The 20,097-nt window shown below is 39.0% G+C and overlaps 2 protein-coding genes across 4 annotated transcripts; one reads left to right on the top strand and one right to left on the bottom strand.

Moving 5' to 3' along the window:
- Window positions 1-906: 906 nt before the first annotated feature.
- LOC145465897 (palmitoyltransferase ZDHHC3-A-like) lies at window positions 907-13,212 on the bottom strand. Of its 2 annotated transcripts, none has more exons than XM_081449659.1 (9): window positions 12,892-13,212; window positions 11,538-11,662; window positions 6,244-6,264; window positions 5,520-5,543; window positions 5,192-5,243; window positions 5,003-5,084; window positions 3,807-3,940; window positions 3,066-3,112; window positions 907-2,484 (listed from the first exon to the last, which is right to left on the bottom strand). In XM_081449659.1, the coding sequence occupies exons 1-9, from the start codon at window positions 13,126-13,128 to the stop codon at window positions 2,376-2,378; spliced, it is 831 nt and encodes a 276-aa protein (XP_081305785.1). In that variant the 5' UTR covers window positions 13,129-13,212; the 3' UTR covers window positions 907-2,375. The 2 variants fall into 2 exon arrangements, with proteins under 2 accessions (XP_081305785.1, XP_081305786.1); XM_081449660.1 differs by having other exon boundaries at window positions 3,807-3,937.
- A 48-nt stretch (window positions 13,213-13,260) lies between these two features.
- LOC145465894 (radial spoke head 10 homolog B-like) lies at window positions 13,261-20,081 on the top strand. 2 transcript variants are annotated; one of them, XM_081449657.1, is made up of 5 exons: window positions 13,261-14,275; window positions 14,902-15,942; window positions 16,202-16,372; window positions 17,011-17,142; window positions 18,256-20,081. In XM_081449657.1, exons 1-5 carry the CDS (start codon window positions 13,339-13,341, stop codon window positions 18,420-18,422), a joined length of 2,448 nt encoding a protein of 815 aa, XP_081305783.1. In that variant the 5' UTR covers window positions 13,261-13,338; the 3' UTR covers window positions 18,423-20,081. The 2 variants fall into 2 exon arrangements, with proteins under 2 accessions (XP_081305783.1, XP_081305782.1); XM_081449656.1 differs by lacking the exon at window positions 18,256-20,081 and having other exon boundaries at window positions 17,011-18,217.
- Window positions 20,082-20,097: the final 16 nt, after the last annotated feature.

The raw sequence follows: 20,097 nt of genomic DNA, 5'->3' as shown, positions 1-20,097 counted from the left end.
TCTGGGGTCTGTTTCTCGAAAGCCCGGGAAACTTTTCGGTTTTACATTATCTGTATTAAAAACAGAAAGGTTTTTTTACGCCTGAAACTTCTTGTATGAAGTGAACTTCTGGTCATATTAAATAAAACAGCTATGTAATCATAAGGCTCGAGATTTTGATATGGCTTTCCGGGTGCGAAAACTTTTCGGGACCTTCGAAAAACGGGCCCCTGTTGTCGATCTGAAATACCTTGGGTTCAGCAGTTCAGCGCGTCCTATAATATGTATTGATGGTTACCGCGGAAAAAGTAGTTTCCGAGGGTTTTTTGACCGGCTAAACAACATGCATTGCCTTAGTTTACGGTTTCACGGAAATTCAGTTATCCAACCTGGGCATAACCTTTACGTAGAGCTGTAGTATAAAATCCCTATATTTAATTACGATAAACCGTAACATGTGATTTATACGGCCACAGAAACCACCATCACTTGTCTTGTTCCCAGGGTCTCTCTACCCATATCCTGGGGCAGTAAGGAAAGACGAGTTTGGGTTAACCGAGAAAGCAAACAGGACAAGTCATGAGCTACGTCACGGTTTGCGCGTCTTGAAAAGTTTAGGCTAAATTTTTTCAAGGTCGCCGTTTTCAATCCGCGTGAATCTTCTCCATACTTAACCGTCCTTGTTCCAATATGGTTTATTATTATCTCTTTAGTGTTCTTCTATCTTAGCAAACGATCATTTTCAGGTTTCATTTTATTTAAAGGTATTTTTTTTTTGGAGCTAAAAGACCTAAAATAAATACCGTGACTGAGCTCATTCAAACAGGCAGGTGAATTACACCTCTGAGGTATCAATGTGTTAAAACAACAACAACAACAACAACAACAACAACAACAACAACAACAACAGTAGAATGGTAAACTGTCAATATTCAACAGACTAGTTTATTTATTAAGACACAAACTGAAGTTTGTGTCCTTCATTACTGTTAACTTTAAATACGCTTACAACACACGCAGGCGCCGAGTTAAACTCTTGGTCTTTTCAAGAGCTGAACTGACATTACATCATTACATTGACGACTAAGGAAGAGTTTCGATTTGTTTTGTTCACACCTTTTCCATTCAAATTATATTCTTAACGGGAAATCCTAAAGGTTAGCATACATCTTTTCTATAAGTTAAAACATACTATTCCTAGAATATATAAATACCACTAAAATTTTGCAGCCTCGAGCAATCGTTACTAAAGGTTTAAAATGACGTTTTTATTTGATACGGGTTTAGTCTTCAAATCGTTTATTCCCAATAACTACGCATGTAATGTCCATGTTTTTTTCACAGCATGCGGTTACCTGGATTCGATGTAGATATTTTGTAGTTTTCCACAGCTTTCATTTATGTCGTTGGCATGGTAACAAATCGCCGCTGTAAAAAAACAATCAAATTGAAAAGCAAGTTCTAAAATAAACGTCAAGTTTCTGGGTGAAATATATTCTGACTTGTTTTTTTATAAAGTAGACATCTTTAGCGTGCGAACGTACGGCCAGTAAGTATAAGAGAAAGCCAAGAAATGCTTGCTTTCGTGTGAAAAGGAACTTTTAAAATATTTCATGAGAACAAGTACTTGATTTTAGCGAAAATCCCGTCTCCAAGAAGAATTCAAAAGGGAGCTTAAGCATTGATGACAACGACGTCGAAGACGACACGTGGTAAACAATGAATTTATATTCTACCTTCGAAACTTGCAATTATCTAGATCTCTTCAGTACGCTTATTGGTTTAAAAACCTCTTAAGCTAAGTATGTAATGACAGCGTTCAGTTCCAAAACGAAATACGAAAAATTACTTGTCGTGGTTCACGTTGTCCAACATACTTCGAGTTTGATCATTTCACATTGTTGTTTTGGAGACAACGGCTGAAAACTAACTCTTTGGTTTGGTAACGGTCTCGTTGGCATGCTTGAGCTCCCTAATGAGACAGCGGCCTTACGTCATCAAAGTTGCTAAGCAACAAGGGATCTCCTCATTGCGTCATGCTGACGTGGCAACGTTCGTAGCACTCGTGAGTGCTCGTGCTGTCGTCTGATTGGGTGAGAAGAATCGGACACTCTCCGAATCCTTCAAAGACGATTTCCCCCAAAACGGTACTTGCTCCTCCGGCTTAGCTCAGTAAAAGGCGCTTTCGACAACGGTTCTTGCACTTGTGAGGAGAATTGGGCTGCAGTAACAGACAAGCTGTAAGATGATCGGTTCTGGAAAAAGAACTTCTGCCAGTAGGTTGGTCCTTTTGGAAAAGCAGGTGGAACGTTTGAGCTTTGCTCTCGCGACAAATCACCATTGTACAAAATGACATGTTGCTTGTGATACAGTTATTTATATGAGTGAGGCTTGGTTTAGACATCGTGAAATGTGAAGTTTGCTCGCCGAGACGGGGCTGACGAGAATGGAGAAAACCACGAAATAGAAAAATACCCTCCAAACACATCTTGTAGATTTTCATACCTGAAACAGAACGAAGATCAGAGTTTAGTTCGCTTCTTGTCCGTGTAAGTCTGGCAATAAGTGATTGTAGTATACCTTACACTCTAAGGCCGCTTATGTGAGCTTCCAGATAGACAGACTTCAAGCGAAATTGTTGAAGAAAACGTCAATTTTCTAGTTGTCTAATAGTGCATACTTGTTTAGTGTACTCTTTTAACACTTTCACCAGCAGTTTAGTCTTGTTTTTCTTTTTTAAATTTAGTTTTTTATTTGACGCAACACTATAAAGATTCTAAGAATATTTCCAGTGCTCGCGGTTTTTACTGTAACCGAAGAAAAAGTTAAAATATTGGGAAGGATCAAAATAGGAGGAAAAAGAAATACAGACAGAAAGAGGCTGAAAAATTGCTATACCTACCATAAAACGGTCCGAATTTTAGTGGGAGTTTGTTAGGCATAATGTAACGTCCCAAAACTGTACTAAAACGAGGAAGAAACTTCTTATTGCTGGATTGGGATAGATGCTCCTAATTCGGAAATGTTACCAAAAGGCTTATCCAACTCACGGCCATCTAAAAGAAACGACAGAGGATTGAACTTACACAGAAGTCTTGTTTGCTACTCTCTCCTTCTTTAAATTCTCTATTCCCTGTTGGAAAAATAAATAACAATATTAAAAAAAGATGGGCACGATAGCGGGAATCATCACGGCTGTGTAATCTGATGAAACAAGAGACGAACCTACACATCGGGGCAGAGAAGTTCAGCATGCCGATCATGAACACAAACAACGGGTCAGTGGGAACATTTGATTGGCTGATTGGCTAAGGTGTAACCCATTGGCTTCCTCAAATTTTAAGGCTTTTGCAAACCATGGGCAGAGCAAAATGTGGAAGATAAGTTCAATGGCTCTGCATGTACGTTACGAATAATTCGCTAAATTCTGCAACACAACCGACTGACTGACGGACTGACTGACTGACTGACTGACTGACTGGTACTTTTTAAGAGATTTCTTAAAAATTTCCGACGAGCACCCGCTATGTTTTTGTAAGGGAGTCTTTCCCGGGCATGTGTGGCCAAAGTCGCCATTCTGCTTGCTGACTTAAGCTTCCTCTTTTGAAAATACGGACAAAGTTAGCGGTTTACGAGACTCGTAACACACGAATTCCTCTTCAGCTCAACAGTACATGTATCTCCATCCATAAAAGCCCTTTTCCACCAAAGAAAGCTAGCTACTCAAAATCAGAAAAGCATGGAAAATGTACAATGCAGTGCAGTATTACATGAAAAAAATATGTCTGTACGATCATACCTACTTTTCCTTTTGAGAGTGAACTTACCGTTTCATCCTTCACTATAGACGTGACTTGTGTACAGAACATAACAAGAGTGAAAATTCCAAACAGCAATCCCTCAAACACTAGAAAAATCATCAATAAAATGGCAGAGGCCACTGGTATAAAGGTACAATCTGCTGAAAGGGAAAAGAGAAGGTTGGTGTTACACTGATGTATCACAAATAATTCATTCACGATATCAATTATTGTGCAGAATACTTTCTCCAACAACAGCTTTGTAAGAAATGTCCTCTAGGAAATGGGAGGAGAGTGTCAATTAAGTATTAATTGAAGGACTTTTCTCTCTTTTCTTTCTTTTTCATTTGTACTGTTTGAAGATTACATCCAATAACACAATATTATAGCCTGTTTAAATGCACCTCCTCCCCTCAAAAAAGATTTTGTGCTTGTAATGTCTATTTAAACAATAGAGTGTTTCTGTCGAGGAACTATCGGCTGATAGTTGCCCCGAGGAAATTTGATGTTCGTAAAACAAATATGCTAGTTTTAAGAACATCATCCGGGTATTTTCCGCGGACGGGCACTATGGGCTGATAGTGTCTCACCGCGGATGAACACTATCGCGTCACGTGATCAGTTTAAACCAATCAGAATCGGAGAAAATTTGGTGGTGAACTATAAGGCATGATAGTTGACGAGGGCACCGCCCAGTCAACAATCATGCATTTGTGCCCCACTGGTCATTCAAAACGTTATAAAAATCCTCTTCACACACGCTTCAAAAAGGCAAAGAAGCAGTTACCATTTAGCTTACAACCACACACTGCTAGGTTACTCACTATCTACAACAGAATAGATAGTGAGTAGTGTAGCCAATCAGAGAACAACATTCTTGTTAGAACATTAGTAGACAGGCTTTTAGCCAGATGGGTGTCCAGGCATCCTGTGGATGGCCACTTATTGAAGAAAATCGTTTTATTTTTCATATGTTGTCTTATAATTTGTTCTTTTGAGCAGGCCCTATAGCACATTTTGGATGCCCACTGGATAAACGCCTAACAGTAGATTTAAGAGAGATGTAAAATTTTGCACAATAAATTGCTTACTAGATAGCTTCATGCAAACACAAGAGAAGGTTCAGGCAAATTCAAAAATTGATTGACCTCTTAATCTGAGCGGCCATTCAGTGAGGGTTGTAACCTAATTCTAATTCACTGTTACTAAGCATTGTTACTCACCGTTCCATTCTTTATCAGTACAAATCAGGATTTGTCTAACTGTTAAACCCAAGGCATACACTGATATTGCACAAATGTAGAGCTGAAAAGGATTGCATTCAAAAATTTCATCACTAGATTCAACTACTAGTGCCACAATAAATAACGTTCTGAATCAATAAACTCTTTCTCAACAAGCAAAGTACTCACTGTAAATAAAACAAAGAATTTCTGGTTGTCTTCACCAACACAATTATTTATCCTGTAAGAAGAAAAACAAACTTAATATTGACGAGTTTGTTTTAGATGACAGGGATGTATATATGTAGAGTGCTGAACTCATCCAGTGACTTGTAAGACAAAACCTAATATATTTTTTTGTCAAATTTAAAATCAATTGAAGGAGGGTTTTCCTTTTGTTACAATAACAATTTACTATGGTGTCAACTACGAAATTTTATTGCTACTCTTGAATGATTGTTTCTCTCAGGTGGTTGTTACCTTGGCTAATGTTACGATAAAAATATTCTTTACGTACCATGGACAGTGGTGATCCATTTTCCTGAAAGGAAGTGAGAATGTTTTAGACAATGTATAAAAAACTGGATGGACAAGGTAATTACTAGATGAAGCTGTGATCATATATTTTGTAACATTAATCCTTCATTTATTCCAAGTATATTTCCTACAAAGGGAGGCAAGTTCCACTAATTCTGGTCACTGCATGTTCAGCCCAGGGGGTCTGATATGGTGATATGTGACCCCACACAGAAGTCCTTGGAAGACAAGAGAGAATATATATGTTGTAGGTCAAAATGAAATTCAGGTTAAAATGAAATTCCTCTGTCTCTTAACCCTAATTATTCATGGATCATGAATAATTAGGGTTAGAAGACAAAGGAAATTGAGAATCAAACTAGTTTAAAATCATTTTAACCTTAATTTCATTTTGACCTGCAACAAATATACAGACTAGGATGAACTGTAGAATCAAAACCAGAGTCCTGGATCACCAGCAACGCTGTTGTTATTTCATGGTATGGACATCAGCATAAACTGATGGCAAAGATGAGCAATCAGCTTTATCTGATCTCAAAAATATAATGGAACACTTCAGACTTTCTCTTTAAAATTTGCATAAGTTGTGTATTTGACCTTTTCTTTTCAGACACAGATAGTAAATCAAGTACAATTTCATCAACCATATTGGATACCGATGGCCACATGCTCTTTTTAAGACTGTAGGAAAACAAAGGACTTACCTAATACACCTCTGACATGTGCTGAATTTATGAAAAACACCAAACAAACAAACAAGTCAGCATAACAGTGTGACAATCTCCAGCAATAATCTAAGGCTTTCAGTTGCCATTGTTACATCAATTTCTTGCAGTTTATGAAGGGTTATGTTCATTGGTCAAGCAGACTGTGACCTTGAGAGTTGGCTGTTGAGACTACAATGCAGGGCAGGAAAAAACCTAGGTCTGATTGCTCAGGGCAAGTAAATTTTGCTCTTTTTTGGGGCAAGTGAAAATGGAAGTGTGGTCTGGTGGGCAAGTGAAATTAGCCTCAGTAGTCGTGTTAGTGATCATTTTTAATCAAAAAAAATTGCAAAAATTATGACTGCAAGATGAGCAAAACAATAAGTTGAAAGCATAGACTGAATTAAAATCCAAGAATTCTTCGCTCGTGTTCATTGCACACCTAAATTGGGAAAGTTAAATTTAGTAGGGGCAACTGAAAAGTGCAAATGTACTGGTCCACTGGGCAACTGGAATTCAAAATTTTTTTCCTGCCCTGCAATGGAAATTTGTTGCACTTTCTGAGTGAGATTTAGATTTAGAATTTTGAAGTGTAAAAGCCTGGTAATTTAACATAGGGACTCAGCATTTTATGGCAACAAAATTATTCCATGAGTGGTCTGTTTTTTTTCTATGAAAGGTCTTTAAATATTGTCTCATGCACGGTCACATGACGAGAACAAGTTCCTTTGTTGTCTCTGCATGTCACATTGGCTGTTGTTACACTGATTGCAGAAATGGTTATAATGCATGGATAATTTATGCAAGGAACATGATTGTCAACAGCAACACACAGATTTTCTCTGCCACTTTTTTTCAGGAAGGGCTGCTATAGCACAGGCTAGTTTTCAGGAGAGGTTTAATCAAAAGTCTAAGACATCCTGGCAAGCTCTCTTTCCCTCCACCCCTACTCCAAACAACAAAAAACAAAAAGGTAGCTAGTCCAAGCAGTAATTACAAATGAACTTAACAAATACTCCACAAAAATAGGAGACTGTACACATCTCAGTTCTTGTTATGAACGTATTATTAATAACAAAGCATTCTATGGAATATAATGAATGTAAGGACACATTGTATAGTTGCTTTCCCCTTCACCCCTTAAATGCTAACTGCAAGCAAACAGCAGTAAATAAATGCTAACTGCAAGCTAACAGTAGTAAATAAATGCTAACTGTTAGCAAACAGCAGTAAATAAATGCTAACTGCAAGCAAACACAGTATATAAATGCTAACCACAAGCAAATGGAAGTAAATAAAAGCAACCTATATATATGCCCTACCATGAATTATATCCCCCTTCTATTCCCAATTACCATTAACAGTTACTTAACACATTTTTATTTAAATATAGTTAAACCCTGTGACTGCTATGTTTTCAAGCAAACTGGTTGGTCTTATTTTTGTGCAAAATTTTTATTTTCCCAAAATCTTCATCTATGTTGATCCAGTACAATAATTATTATATGCAACGGTTTGTTCAACTTCCATAGGTCATCACTTTGAAAACTGCATAACTAAACTAGTCTTTGCAACTAGTCACACCCAAAACTTTTACTATGCTTGGTCCACAGAATATTGTTTGCTGGTAAAAAACACCTAGGTACAATAATACGCCATTTCCATCTTTCTTTTTACCTCCTTTTGAAAATGAATCTTGGTACAAAACCTTGCATATGGAAATGAGTTTGATTTGCAAGACAACAAACATGCAAGAAAAGGTTGTGCACCAAGACTTGTTTTGACACTGTACAGAGGTAAAGGCAACTTGAAAACAGCTTACTCTTATTGCTTAACTTTTTTAATTATTTATACAATTGATAATTAATAAACAGTTAAACAACTAGCACCCGTTTTTTTTTGTTTTTAAATAATTATCAAGCCATACAACATTGTTCATCATATCTATAACAATTTCTCAACTGTGATTGGTTCTCCACATGCCTATCTGTCATGCACGATCATAGTAATAAAACCCTAATACCATAACACCCTAACAACCTAATACCCTAATACCCAAATACCCTAACAGCCTTAAAACCTAATACCTTAACACCCAAATACTCTAATACCCTAATACACGAACAACCTAAACCCTAACACCCTAATACCCAATACCCAAATACCCTAATATCCTAATGCCCTAATACCATAATACCGTAATACCCTAATACCGTAATACTGTAATACCGTAATACCCTAACACTCCAACACCCTAATACACCAATACCCTAACACCCTCATACCCTAACACCCTAATACCCTAATAACCTAATACCCTAACACCCTAATACCCTAATAACCTAATACCCTAACACCCTAACACACTAATACCCAAATACCCTAATACTCTAACACACTAATACCCTAACACACTAATACCCTAACACCCTAATACCCTAACACCCTAATACCCTAACACCCTAATACCCTAACACACTAATACCATAACACCCTAATACCCTAACACACTAATACCATAACACCCTAATACCCTAACACACTAATACCCTAACACCCTAATACCCTAATACCCAAATACCCTAATACTCTAATATTCTAACACCCTAATACCCTAACACACTAATACCATAACACCCTGATACCCTAACACACTAATACCCTAACACCCTAATACCCTAACACACTAATACCCTAATACCCTAATACCCTAACACACTAATACCCTAATACCCTAATACCCTAACACACTAATACCCTAATACCCTAACACACTAATACCCTAACACACTAATACCCTAATACCCAAATACCCTAATACTCTAATACCCTAACACCCTAATACCCTAATACCCAAATACCCTAATACTCTAATACCCTAACACCCTAATACCCTAACACACTAATACCATAACACCCTGATACCCTAACACACTAATACCCTAACACCCTAATACCCTAACACACTAATACCCTAACACCCTAATACCCTAACACACTAATACCCTAACACACTAATACCCTAATACCCAAATACCCTAATACTCTAATACTCTAATATTCTAACACCCTAATACCCTAACACCCTAATACCCTAACACCCTAATACCCTAATACCCTAATACCCAAATACCCTAATACTCTAATATTCTAACACCCTAATACCCTAACACACTAATACCCTAATACCCTAATACCCTAACACCCTAATACCCTAACACCCTAATACCCTAACACACTAATACCCTAACACCCTAATACCCTAACACCCTAATACCCTAATACCCTAATACCCTAACACCCTAATACCCTAACACCCTAATACCCTAACACACTAATACCCTAACACCCTAATACCCTAACACACTAATACCCTAATACCCTAATACTCTAATATTCTAACACCCTAATACCCTAACACACTAATACCCTAACACACTAATACCCTAACACCCTAATACCCTAACACCCTAATACCCTAACACACTAATACCATAACACCCTAATACCCTAACACACTAATACCATAACACCCTAATACCCTAACACACTAATACCCTAACACCCTAATACCCTAACACACTAATACCCTAATACTCTAATACCCTAACACCCTAATACCCTAACACACTAATACCATAACACCCTAATACCCTAACACACTAATACCCTAACACCCTAATACCCTAATACCCAAATACCCTAATACTCTAATATTCTAACACCCTAATACCCTAACACCCTAATACCCTAACACCCTAACATCCTAATACCCTAATACCCAAATACCCTAATACTCTAATATTCTAACACCCTAATACCCTAACACACTAATACCATAACACCCTAATACCCTAATACCCAAATACCCTAATACTCTAATATTCTAACACCCTAATACCCTAACACCCTAACACCCTAATACCCTAACACACTAATACCATAACACCCTAATACCGTAATATCCAAATACCCTAATACTCTAATATTCTAACACCCTGACACCCTAGCACCCTAACATCCTAGCACCCTAATACCCTAACACACTAACACCCTAATATCCTAATACCCTAATACCGTAGTATCCTAACACTCCAACACCCTAATACACTAATACCCTAATACCCCAATACCTTAATACCCTAATAACCTAACACCCTAATACTCTAATATTCTAACACCCTAACACCCTAACACACCAATACCCTAACACCCTAACACCCTAATACCCTTACACACTAACACCCTAATACCCTAATATCCTAATACTCTAATACCATAATACCATAATACCGTAACACCGTAACACCGTAATATCATAATACCGTAATACCGTAATACCCTAACACTCCAACACCCTAATACAGTAATACCCTAATACCCCAATACCCTAATACCCTAACACACTAACACCCAAACACCCTAATACCCTTATACTTTAATACCCTAATACACTAATGCCCTAATATCCAAATATCCAAACACCCTAATACCCTAACACCCTAATACCCTGACACACTAATACCCTAATACTCTAATACACTAATACCCTAATACCCTAATACTCTAACACCCTAACACCCTACTACCCCAATACTCCAATACCGTAATACAGTAATACTGTAATACCCTAACACTCCAACACCCTAATACCCTAACACCCTAATACCTTAAAACCCTAACAACCTAATACCCTAATACCCTAAAACCCTAATACCATAACACTGTAATACCCTAATATCCTAATACTATAATATTCTAACACCCTAATACCCTAACACACTAATACCATAACACCCTGATACCCTAAAACCCTAACACTCTAACACCCTAACACCCTAATACCATATCACCCTAACACCCTAATACCCTCATACCCTGCAGGCCTAATACCATAACACCGTGACACTGTAACATCCTAATACCTAAATACCCTAACATCCTTAAACCCTGATACCATAACACCTAAATACCCAAATACCCTAATACTCTAATACCCTAATACCCTAATAAGCTAATACCCTAACACCCTAAAACCCTAATACCCTAACACCCTAAAACCCTAATACCCTAATACCCTAACACCCTAACAACCTAATACCCCAACACCCTAACAACCTAATACCTAAATACCCTAATAGCTTAATATTATAACACCCTAACAACCTAATATCCTAATACCCAAATACCCTAACACCCTTAAACCCTAATACCATAACACCCAAATACCCTAATACCCTAATATTTTAATCTACTAATCATTAAGGATGCTTGTTACTGCAAGATTTGAATACCTGCAATGATGGGCTCTATCGATCTTAATACATTCACATCTTGTGCATCTCAGTACTACTTCTCCTTCCTTTAACTGTAGCTTCTTCAAATTTTCTGATGTACAGTTTCCCAGGGGAATAGTTCCCTAAAAGAATAAACACACACTAAGACTGATTAACTTTGAAAGAAAAATGCTCGCCAAGCTTTGAGCCTGAGTATTGTGTTAAGGCAGTTGATGAGCACCCATCAGTTTAGTGTTGGTGGAAAAGTTTTCAAACCTTTTATCCTTAATTTACTTAATATGGAAAATTACTTTATTAAACTACAAACCATAATGTCATAGCCATATCAGGTCAATGACTCAGCAGAGCAGAAGACTTTGCTCTTGATTGGACAATATTTGCGAATCTGGGTACAGTTAGTACATCCAGGTAATTTTGGCAATCAGTATCTGACGACACTTCTTTATATTATAGTACATATATTTTTTGTTTTGAAGTACTGAGAAAAATTGTAACATGTATGGTACCCAGCTAAAACATGCTTGCAAGTGTATGTTGCAATTGTTTAGTTTATAGGAACACTTCTAATAGAAATATTTTGATTTTTTTAAATCAGCCTAACACAATAGACCTCACCATGAGGCTCTGAGGAATAAACCCCACAAACGCTGTAGTCATTCCCCAGAGCTTCTTAGATATATTAGACCTATGCTGTGGAATCGACTCTCTACTAACTTAAAAAACTTACCGTCTCTACAATCTTTTAAAAGACAGATCACGTTAACTAATCTTTCACAGAAAATTGGACATGAATGCGAGAACTGTGTTTTATGTAGCACATGATCTACTTATGATTGAATTATTTTAGAACTGTTGGAATTACTGTAAATAATGAAGTTAAATTTTAGTCTCTTTTTTATTGTAAATATCAAATTTAGGTTTTTAAATTTTATAATTTATTTTATTTATTTTATGTGTCCCCTATTAATAGAGGTTTTTTTTATCCTCGGCTAGAATGTATTTGACACATTAATAAAGTTATTGATTGATTGATTGATTGATTGTTTTAGGCTGAATTTTAATATATTGAAATTGGTCCATTTGTAATAGGTGTATGCTTCTCCATACTCTGGTTTTTCTTCAAAAAACTTTCAACGACCAATGTGTAGTTAACTTACTACAGCAGATGGATTTCAATGAATAGAAACGTCGGCGTTTTGACAGGACGTGACATGGCTGTATATATGTAAGCATCAATAAGCCAACATGTAAATAATCAAATAAAGCCACAATAAACCTGTCAACAAAATCTCGAAAAGCCACACAATCTAACTCTAAAATGTAGGATAAAATTACAGACACGAACACTTACTGGATCGCTACACATTGCCCGACTGTGAGCAACAAGAGCCAGACACGCTAAAAGAGTGAAAGCGACGGCGTGGAACCAGGCAAAACCAGTTGCAGTCACCACCTCTGGTAATAACATCACAAAAACTACTACAAACTCAGCATAAGCTATGAGTAAATACGTGAAAACCGCACATCCAATGCCAACTCCATCGTTGACGAACCACGAGAGTCCACAACAGTTCGATTTTCGGCCCATGGTCGCGGCTAAATTCGCGGAAGTGCAATATCTCTTAGAGGGCTAGCGCCAGTCGCCATATTATATTATGCAGCTGTTAGAGAAGTGAGCCCGCGTTCGGCCCGCGTGTCATTTTGTTGTTATAACAACGATACATTCATCCGGGATATGGGAAAATGTCGTTCTCGTCTCGAAGCAACAGTTTTCGTCCTGTCTATGGAGTAGTGCAAAATGCCTGAACAATCGCCTGAAAATCTTCAGGTCGAAACAATAGACACAGAGCCCGAAGAAGGCAGTGCTGATAAAGAGCAAGAGGCAGAAACAAAGGCGCAGGAAGATGTGCTTGATGGAGATGACATCAAGAAGAAAGAACCGTACGATGCCATGCGACAAGAACCTCATCTCACCAACTTGATTGTGGAATCATATCTCGGAGAGAAAAACGAGCTGGGTTTTTTTCATGGAGTTGGGACAGCCTATTTCCGGGGTAATCATGTGTACTCTGGGTCGTTTGTGAACGGTTTGATGGACGGGAAAGGGCAATACATGTGGGCTAATGGCATTAGATATGAGGGAGATTTCAAGAACAACATCATTGAAGGTACAGGTTTGTACACTTGGACTGATGAAAGCACCTACGAGGGTGAAGTGAGGGGTGGCTTGAGACATGGCCTCGGCACATTCACCTGTGGAACAATTCCTTCTTCATACACTGGAGAATGGAAATATGGCAGACGCTGTGGAGAAGGAGTTCTGCGCTATGGCAAAGAAGGCTTGTCATATTATGATGGACACTGGATGAACAACAAGAGGCATGGATTTGGCATGAGGAGGTATGCCTCAGGGAATATATACAAAGGAGATTGGAGGGACAATGTCAGGCATGGTACAGGAACTATGCACTGGTACGACAAGAATGAGAGATATGAAGGGCAGTGGGAGAATGGTGTTCAGCATGGCCGCGGAGAACATTCCTGGTATTTGAAGCGTGTTCCTGGCTCCCAGTACCCCCTGCGTAATTACTATGTTGGGGAGTGGGTGAGTGGACTGCGTCATGGTCATGGAACATTTTACTATGCCACAGGTGCTAGGTATGTGGGCGAATGGATGAACAACATGAAGCATGGCCATGGCAAGTACATATTCAAGAACGGTTTGGTATTTGAAGGTAAGGGTGTAGTAACCTGGAACCATATAAAATAGAGATTTATGCTGTGTTTATTTACATGTAGATTATCTACATAGCATATACTAGATTACCTTCCTTTCATTAAGAACCTTACACATTCTTTGAAGATCTTCAAAGAACTGGCGAACTAAAAGATCTACCATGGATATTTCAAGTAGCCATAAATGACCCAAAGGGATTTTAAACGACCATACCAAGATCTTACTTTTTAAGATCTTTCCACAAACTTTTGCACTAAGATTCATTGCTGTCCTTATTGCTCTGGGATATGATGAGGATTTTATTGATTCTTCAAAGGATCTTATGAGATCCTAATAAGACGGCGAAGATTTCAAAGTGAAAACTTTCTTTGCATTGGTTGATTTGACTCCCTTGTCCTGTCTTCACATGCCAGGCCATGTGATCACAGTTCAAATATGGCAGAGCTTTGCTGTGATTGGTTTAAATGTATCTTAAAAAAAAGATCAAAGTTCAACACCAGTAAATCATGACACTCTGGCCTGTAGGTTATCTTCACCACCAGGTGAAACTCAGGACTTCATTGATTCAGTAAGATACATGTAGCAAGCCACAGCTTCTTTTCAGTTTTCCCTTCTCAATTTCAGGTACTTTTGAACTGGATCACATGTTGGACTTTCCAGAAATTAACCCCTCTGGCATGGTGACCCCTGACATAATGAACTCTGGGCTTCCAATTCGACCTGGCACCCCAGTGCGATCTGCATCGCCTTTCATGACCCTAGAAAATTCTGCAAATCCACTTAACTTGAGTATTGATCTTCTTTTTGATGAGAGGGATCTTGATTTGTATGAGCGGGATGATGAACTCCAACGGGTCACCCACGTAATGCTACGGCATGTTAGCAAACTGAAGAAGATTTACAGTTTCTACTCTTGCCTTGGTCGGCAGGAGTCTGTCGATAACACTTTTGTCATGAGTCGCCTTCAGTTCTGGCGCTTCTTAAAGGACTGTAAAGTCCATCATCGTGGCTTTACTATATCAGAGTTGGACCGTACTATTGCACCAGATAACACGAATGATGTTCATGAGCCACAGCATGAGGTTCTCATGCGAGAATTTTTGAATGCAATTATCATCATTGCATACCATCTTTATAATGAGGACCACCATGGCCAAGAACCTCTTCTTCCCTGGTGTGTGTCACAGCTCATCACAGAAAACATCATGAAGAATCCTTGCAAAGTTGGTGGAAGCTTGTTTATGGATGCCCAAAGAGCCATTGAAGCCGTGAAGTACATGTCTAAGAGCTGGGACATTTTTTGTGGTTTGTGCATTCCAAACACGCACTACCCACATGAACTGATATTTAAATCCAGACAGTTTATGTTTGTGCTCAGTGACTTCCGTCTCATCAATTCAGACTTGAGTCCCAAGGAAGTGCTGCAGATTCTTGCCAAGGATAACCCAGAATTGGCGCAAGAGGACTTCTGTAATCTTGAGCTGGAGATGACTTTCCTGGAGTTTTTTGAAGCCCTTATTGACTGTGCTACAGTCTATGTTACAGACGCAGTTCTAAAAGGACATCTCTCACCGAAAGAAACCCCAGTTCCATCTTCCAGGTCCCAAAGTGCTGCAAGCTTCACTCCAGCTACGTCAAAACCAGGGATAGACAGCCCAGATGAAGGTGAGAGGGAAAAAAGCCTATTGTTGCTCAGAAGTTGAGAAAGATGAGGATGACACATACCTCCTGATTTTCCAGTCCCTTGACCATGAATGTTATTTTTTTTTTCATTGTACATTATTTTCACTTCAGTTTGGTTTGCAGAGGAGGAAAGCACCAAGATATGTTTGTCTGAGTCTGTGGAGTTAATACAAGCAAACAGTCCTTTCTTTTTCGTGTTGTGACTTGTCTTTCTAACAGACTTCATCTGAATCTATAACAGATCAGTTTCCAACTGCAAACTCAGCTACTGAGACCCCAGGAGGTGCAGAGTCACCTGACAGAGTATCCAGAGTCATGTCTGTGACGTCAGAGCCGAAGGTTCCTCACACACCATCAGCTGAATCACCAACAAAAAGCAGAGAGGCCCCTGTTCCCAGGCATACTGCCTCTGGTAAGAGAGACGATTTGCAGCATGCTACCCAGACAATTTTCAAAGTAACAGCACACGAGAAATGATCCTTCTGTAAATGCAAACAGTTTTAAAATACATGCTGGGGATGATCCACATCCATTGTCAGTTTCAGTCACAGGAAAAAACATTAATTGGTGGGATTTATATAAGGAATCCATTATTCTATTATTGATGAAATGATTAGAGAAGTGCTGAAAGCAAAAAGAAGACTGAAGAATGTAAAGTTAACAATGATAATCAAAAGGAAAGTGCGAAATAAACATGCTGATGTTGTTTGTTTAAGAGCGTTTTTGTAATATGCATAGCCTCCTTGATTTTAAGTTTGAAAGGCATTGAAGTGTTTCAGGCAATCCTGGTCCAATGTTTGTGTTAATGCAAGCAAACCTCCACCAACCAACAGCCACCTGCCTTCTATGGCTGCCACTCTATAATGACCAGATATTTCATTCTAACCATGGCCTGAACCATAGACCTAACACTTACTGAAACCTCTCTTCATCGGTCAGTTAATTTTGTCCACTGAATTACATATATGATTACTGAATGTAATATTCAGGTTTTACTTGTTGTGATCTGGGAAATATTTCTCACAGTAGTTTCTTTTGTTCTCTCAACAGCAAAAAGCACTGAACTTCTCCCAAACTCGCAAGAAGGCAGTAAAAGAATCCCATCAGTTCACTCTAGTGCAAATGCTGCTAATCAGTCTTCTGGAACTGTGGGATTTGAAGAAGGAGAACCTGACAACCTGGGTATGTTTGAACTTTACAGGCAAATTCATCACGTAATCAGATTTCTCAGAAATACAGAAATTCCTCTCAATTACTCAGTCCCACTGCAACATGTCTCCTCATCCCCAGTTTGTGGGCACCAATACCTAAGACTCGGTCCACACTACCCCCGGAGAAATGTGAAAACGGAGGTTTCACTCTGAAAACGCATCAAATGTTTTCCGTCCGCACTACGCCGGAGAAATTTGAAAACGCAACAATCACTGATCATTTTGGACTTGTGTTTGAGGAAAACTCTGGCAGGGAAATCACGTGATCATCGTGACGTCATCGTTTTCGAAAAGCTCCGCGTTCAAAATGTTTTTCGTCCACACCAAAACTAGCTCGATTTCCGCCGGTGTCTCGTGTCCGGTCTACATTGCTTCCCGAGAACTCGTAATCGAGCCTACACTAAAACGCAAATCCGGCGTTTTCAAATTCCTGCGGTTTGAAGGGCTACTTCGAAAAGCTCCGTTTTCGTGACGGATTAGCGTGGACGGTAGGCCTAACCGGTTAGATAAAACTGCGTTTTCAAATTCTTCCTGTGTAGTGTGGACGCTGCCTAAAACACTGCGGCCAGAAAATATTTTTAAACACTTCGGCAATGCTTATTGAAACAAACCCTTTTCCTCTATAAATGCCCGTCTCCCCTCCCCTGACGAATGGAAAATTTGATGGCTATACAAAATACGTTTTGGCAGATTTACAAGCTGAAGATAACAGTGAATTAAATCGGAGGAGGAGTGCTAACTAGTTGAAAACGAGACCGTAAAGACTATATTTTCAAGGACAGAAATTGAACAGCTACCACCAAGCCCTTGACTCAGAACATAAAAGACCATGTATTGTTTTCTTGCATATTCTGGTCGTTAATTTCGCGCTCTTTGTTTTTTTTTCGCGAGTAATGATTTTCGCGAGTTTTTCTCTAAAACACGATAATCGTGAAGTTCAGTACTTCCGAAAATAAGTAAGAATAAGAGAGCAGAATTTTATTTTACGTGCTCCTCGAGGTTTTGCCTGCAAACTCTTTCCTAATTAATAAGTTTGAGAATGTATCATCAATTCTGTTTCTTGCCTTGTCTTTTTGTTTTGTAGTCGAGGTTCAAAGCCCAAGTCTTGGAGTTCCAGCTGACCCCAGTCAAGTCGATCAGCCTGATCAACTACACATCTGGTGCTTGCAGCTCGACATCTTCTTTGATAAGTTCTTTCAAGCTGCAGATCACTTGGAGATGATCAAGCGAGCACAAGAGAAAAAATCTTGAGTCAACCGGCCTGTGTATTTATAATGTAAGAAGTTCGTGCGGTCATGTGAATGTTCCCTTTCGAACCTTAAATTGTACATGTGAACATTAGGGTGGCATTGTGACAAGTTTAATTATTTAAGGCCATACTGACGGCCTCTTGACAATGTTCATTTTGTCTTTAATTTGATATTTGTTTATAGAGGAAATATTAGGTCGTCTTTTAATCCTTTGGTAAATGGATTAACTCCATCATGGTACATTGTATAAAAGTGTTGTTAGGATTTTTTTTAGGTGTTTGCATGTACTCCAGCTGGAGGAATTTCTAATTTCAGGCTCCGTAATGTAGCAGTTTGCCGTATTTTAATCCATAACATGGGAAAATTCCTCAAGGATGAGCTGTCAAACATTTAGTGCTAATAAAACTTACTGATGTCTTTTATTCGAGTGTTCTAGTCTGATGTCACTTTACATAAAGAAACCAAAACATCATCGGTTCACTAACCTCCCAATTACTATGGACACAATTATTTCTGGACACGATTTTAATACGCGTCCAATTACAAACTTGATAAACCACGCGCAGTTTTGTAAACTCCACAACATTCACTTACAGTGTAGGATCCAAAATTAGATGCCATCATGCTAGTGTTTTATTGTAAGCTAAGGGGCTGCGCCGGTGCTATTACAAATGAGTCACAAATAAGTAGCCCACAGTGCAGGCGGATTAGCGGGCTCTAGCACGATACACGAGCGCGAAGCGCGAGGGATTTTTCTCGCCTCGCGCTTCGCGCTCGTTCTCGCGCTTCGTGCGCGCTCGTGTATCGCGCTGGAGCCCGCTAATCTGCCTGTACTGCAGGCTACAAATAAGCTCCCAGTCGACATTACTTTTGTGGGCAGGGGGAGGGAGGACGGGGTCTGTATGGGTGAGGTCTGCCGAGCCTGTCATATAGACTACCGTGTGGCACTAAATTTTTGCGGGAGTTAATTTTTGTGAATCGACGATTTTTTTGTATTTTGCGGGACCTAATTTTTGCGATTGTAAAAGACTGGTTTTTCTTGCTGGGTATTAATTTTTGGGATTTTCGGGAAGTCGCGTTTAATGGCAATCAATTTTCATTAAACTGCGTGCAATTGACAAGTGAAACAACATGTGGAGATGTAAAACACATTAATCCAGTAACCAGTGTCACTCTACCACAATTACATCGTGCTTTTGTGTGGCTGATAGCAGCAACAAGATTATACTTGTGATGTTTGTATGTATAATTTCGCCAGTGGAGTAAATTTTTTGCGGGAACGTTTTTTGTCGATCGTGGAAAATCGCAAAAATTAGACTCCGGAAAAATTTAGTGTCACACAGTAGACCGACCAAGCTCGGTCAATAAGATGTTTGTTGCCTTTATTATGTGGGCCAAGTTCGTGAATTTGGTAGTTCCCAGTCCTTGCGGGACACGGCCATGTAACAGTAGTCGTATCGTCATCATCCGAAAAGCTCCGTTTTCAAAATAATTTTCCTCCAGGGTCAAACCCTCAACCGGTGTTTTCAAATTCCTCCAATTTGAAGAGAGTTTTCGCAAAGCTCCGTTTTAATTTGTGACGCATCTTAGTGTGGACGGTAGGCCTGACCGTAAACATACAGTGTGGACGAGCCAAAAAGAGAAACAACCTCTACTCCCTGGAAAGGACGCTGCAA

The sequence above is a fragment of the Orbicella franksi genome, chromosome 13 (assembly GCF_964199315.1).
Source record: "Orbicella franksi chromosome 13, jaOrbFran1.1, whole genome shotgun sequence".
Classification (NCBI taxonomy): Eukaryota; Metazoa; Cnidaria; class Anthozoa; order Scleractinia; family Merulinidae; genus Orbicella; species Orbicella franksi.
The sequence above is the reverse complement of the archived record's forward strand: the minus strand, read 5'-3'. Positions and strand labels throughout refer to the sequence as shown.

What these genes read in the sequence shown, in the direction of transcription:
- LOC145465894 (XM_081449656.1), top strand. Translation starts at nt 13,339, where the DNA reads ATGCCTGAACAATCGCCTGAAAATCTTCAGGTCGAAACAATAGACACA. An exon ending in GATAGACAGCCCAGATGAAG is followed by an intron (nt 15,943 to 16,201) that starts GTGAGAGGGAAA and finishes AATCTATAACAG; the next exon opens with ATCAGTTTCCAACTGCAAAC. An exon ending in TCCCAGGCATACTGCCTCTG is followed by an intron (nt 16,373 to 17,010) that starts GTAAGAGAGACG and finishes TTCTCTCAACAG; the next exon opens with CAAAAAGCACTGAACTTCTC.
- LOC145465897 (XM_081449659.1), bottom strand. Translation starts at nt 13,128, where the DNA reads ATGGGCCGAAAATCGAACTGTTGTGGACTCTCGTGGTTCGTCAACGAT. An exon ending in ACATGTCAGAGGTGTATTAG is followed by an intron (nt 5,544 to 6,243) that starts GTAAGTCCTTTG and finishes ACTTCCTTTCAG; the next exon opens with GAAAATGGATCACCACTGTC. An exon ending in GTAGCAAACAAGACTTCTGT is followed by an intron (nt 2,485 to 3,065) that starts GTAAGTTCAATC and finishes GTTCTGTTTCAG; the next exon opens with GTATGAAAATCTACAAGATG.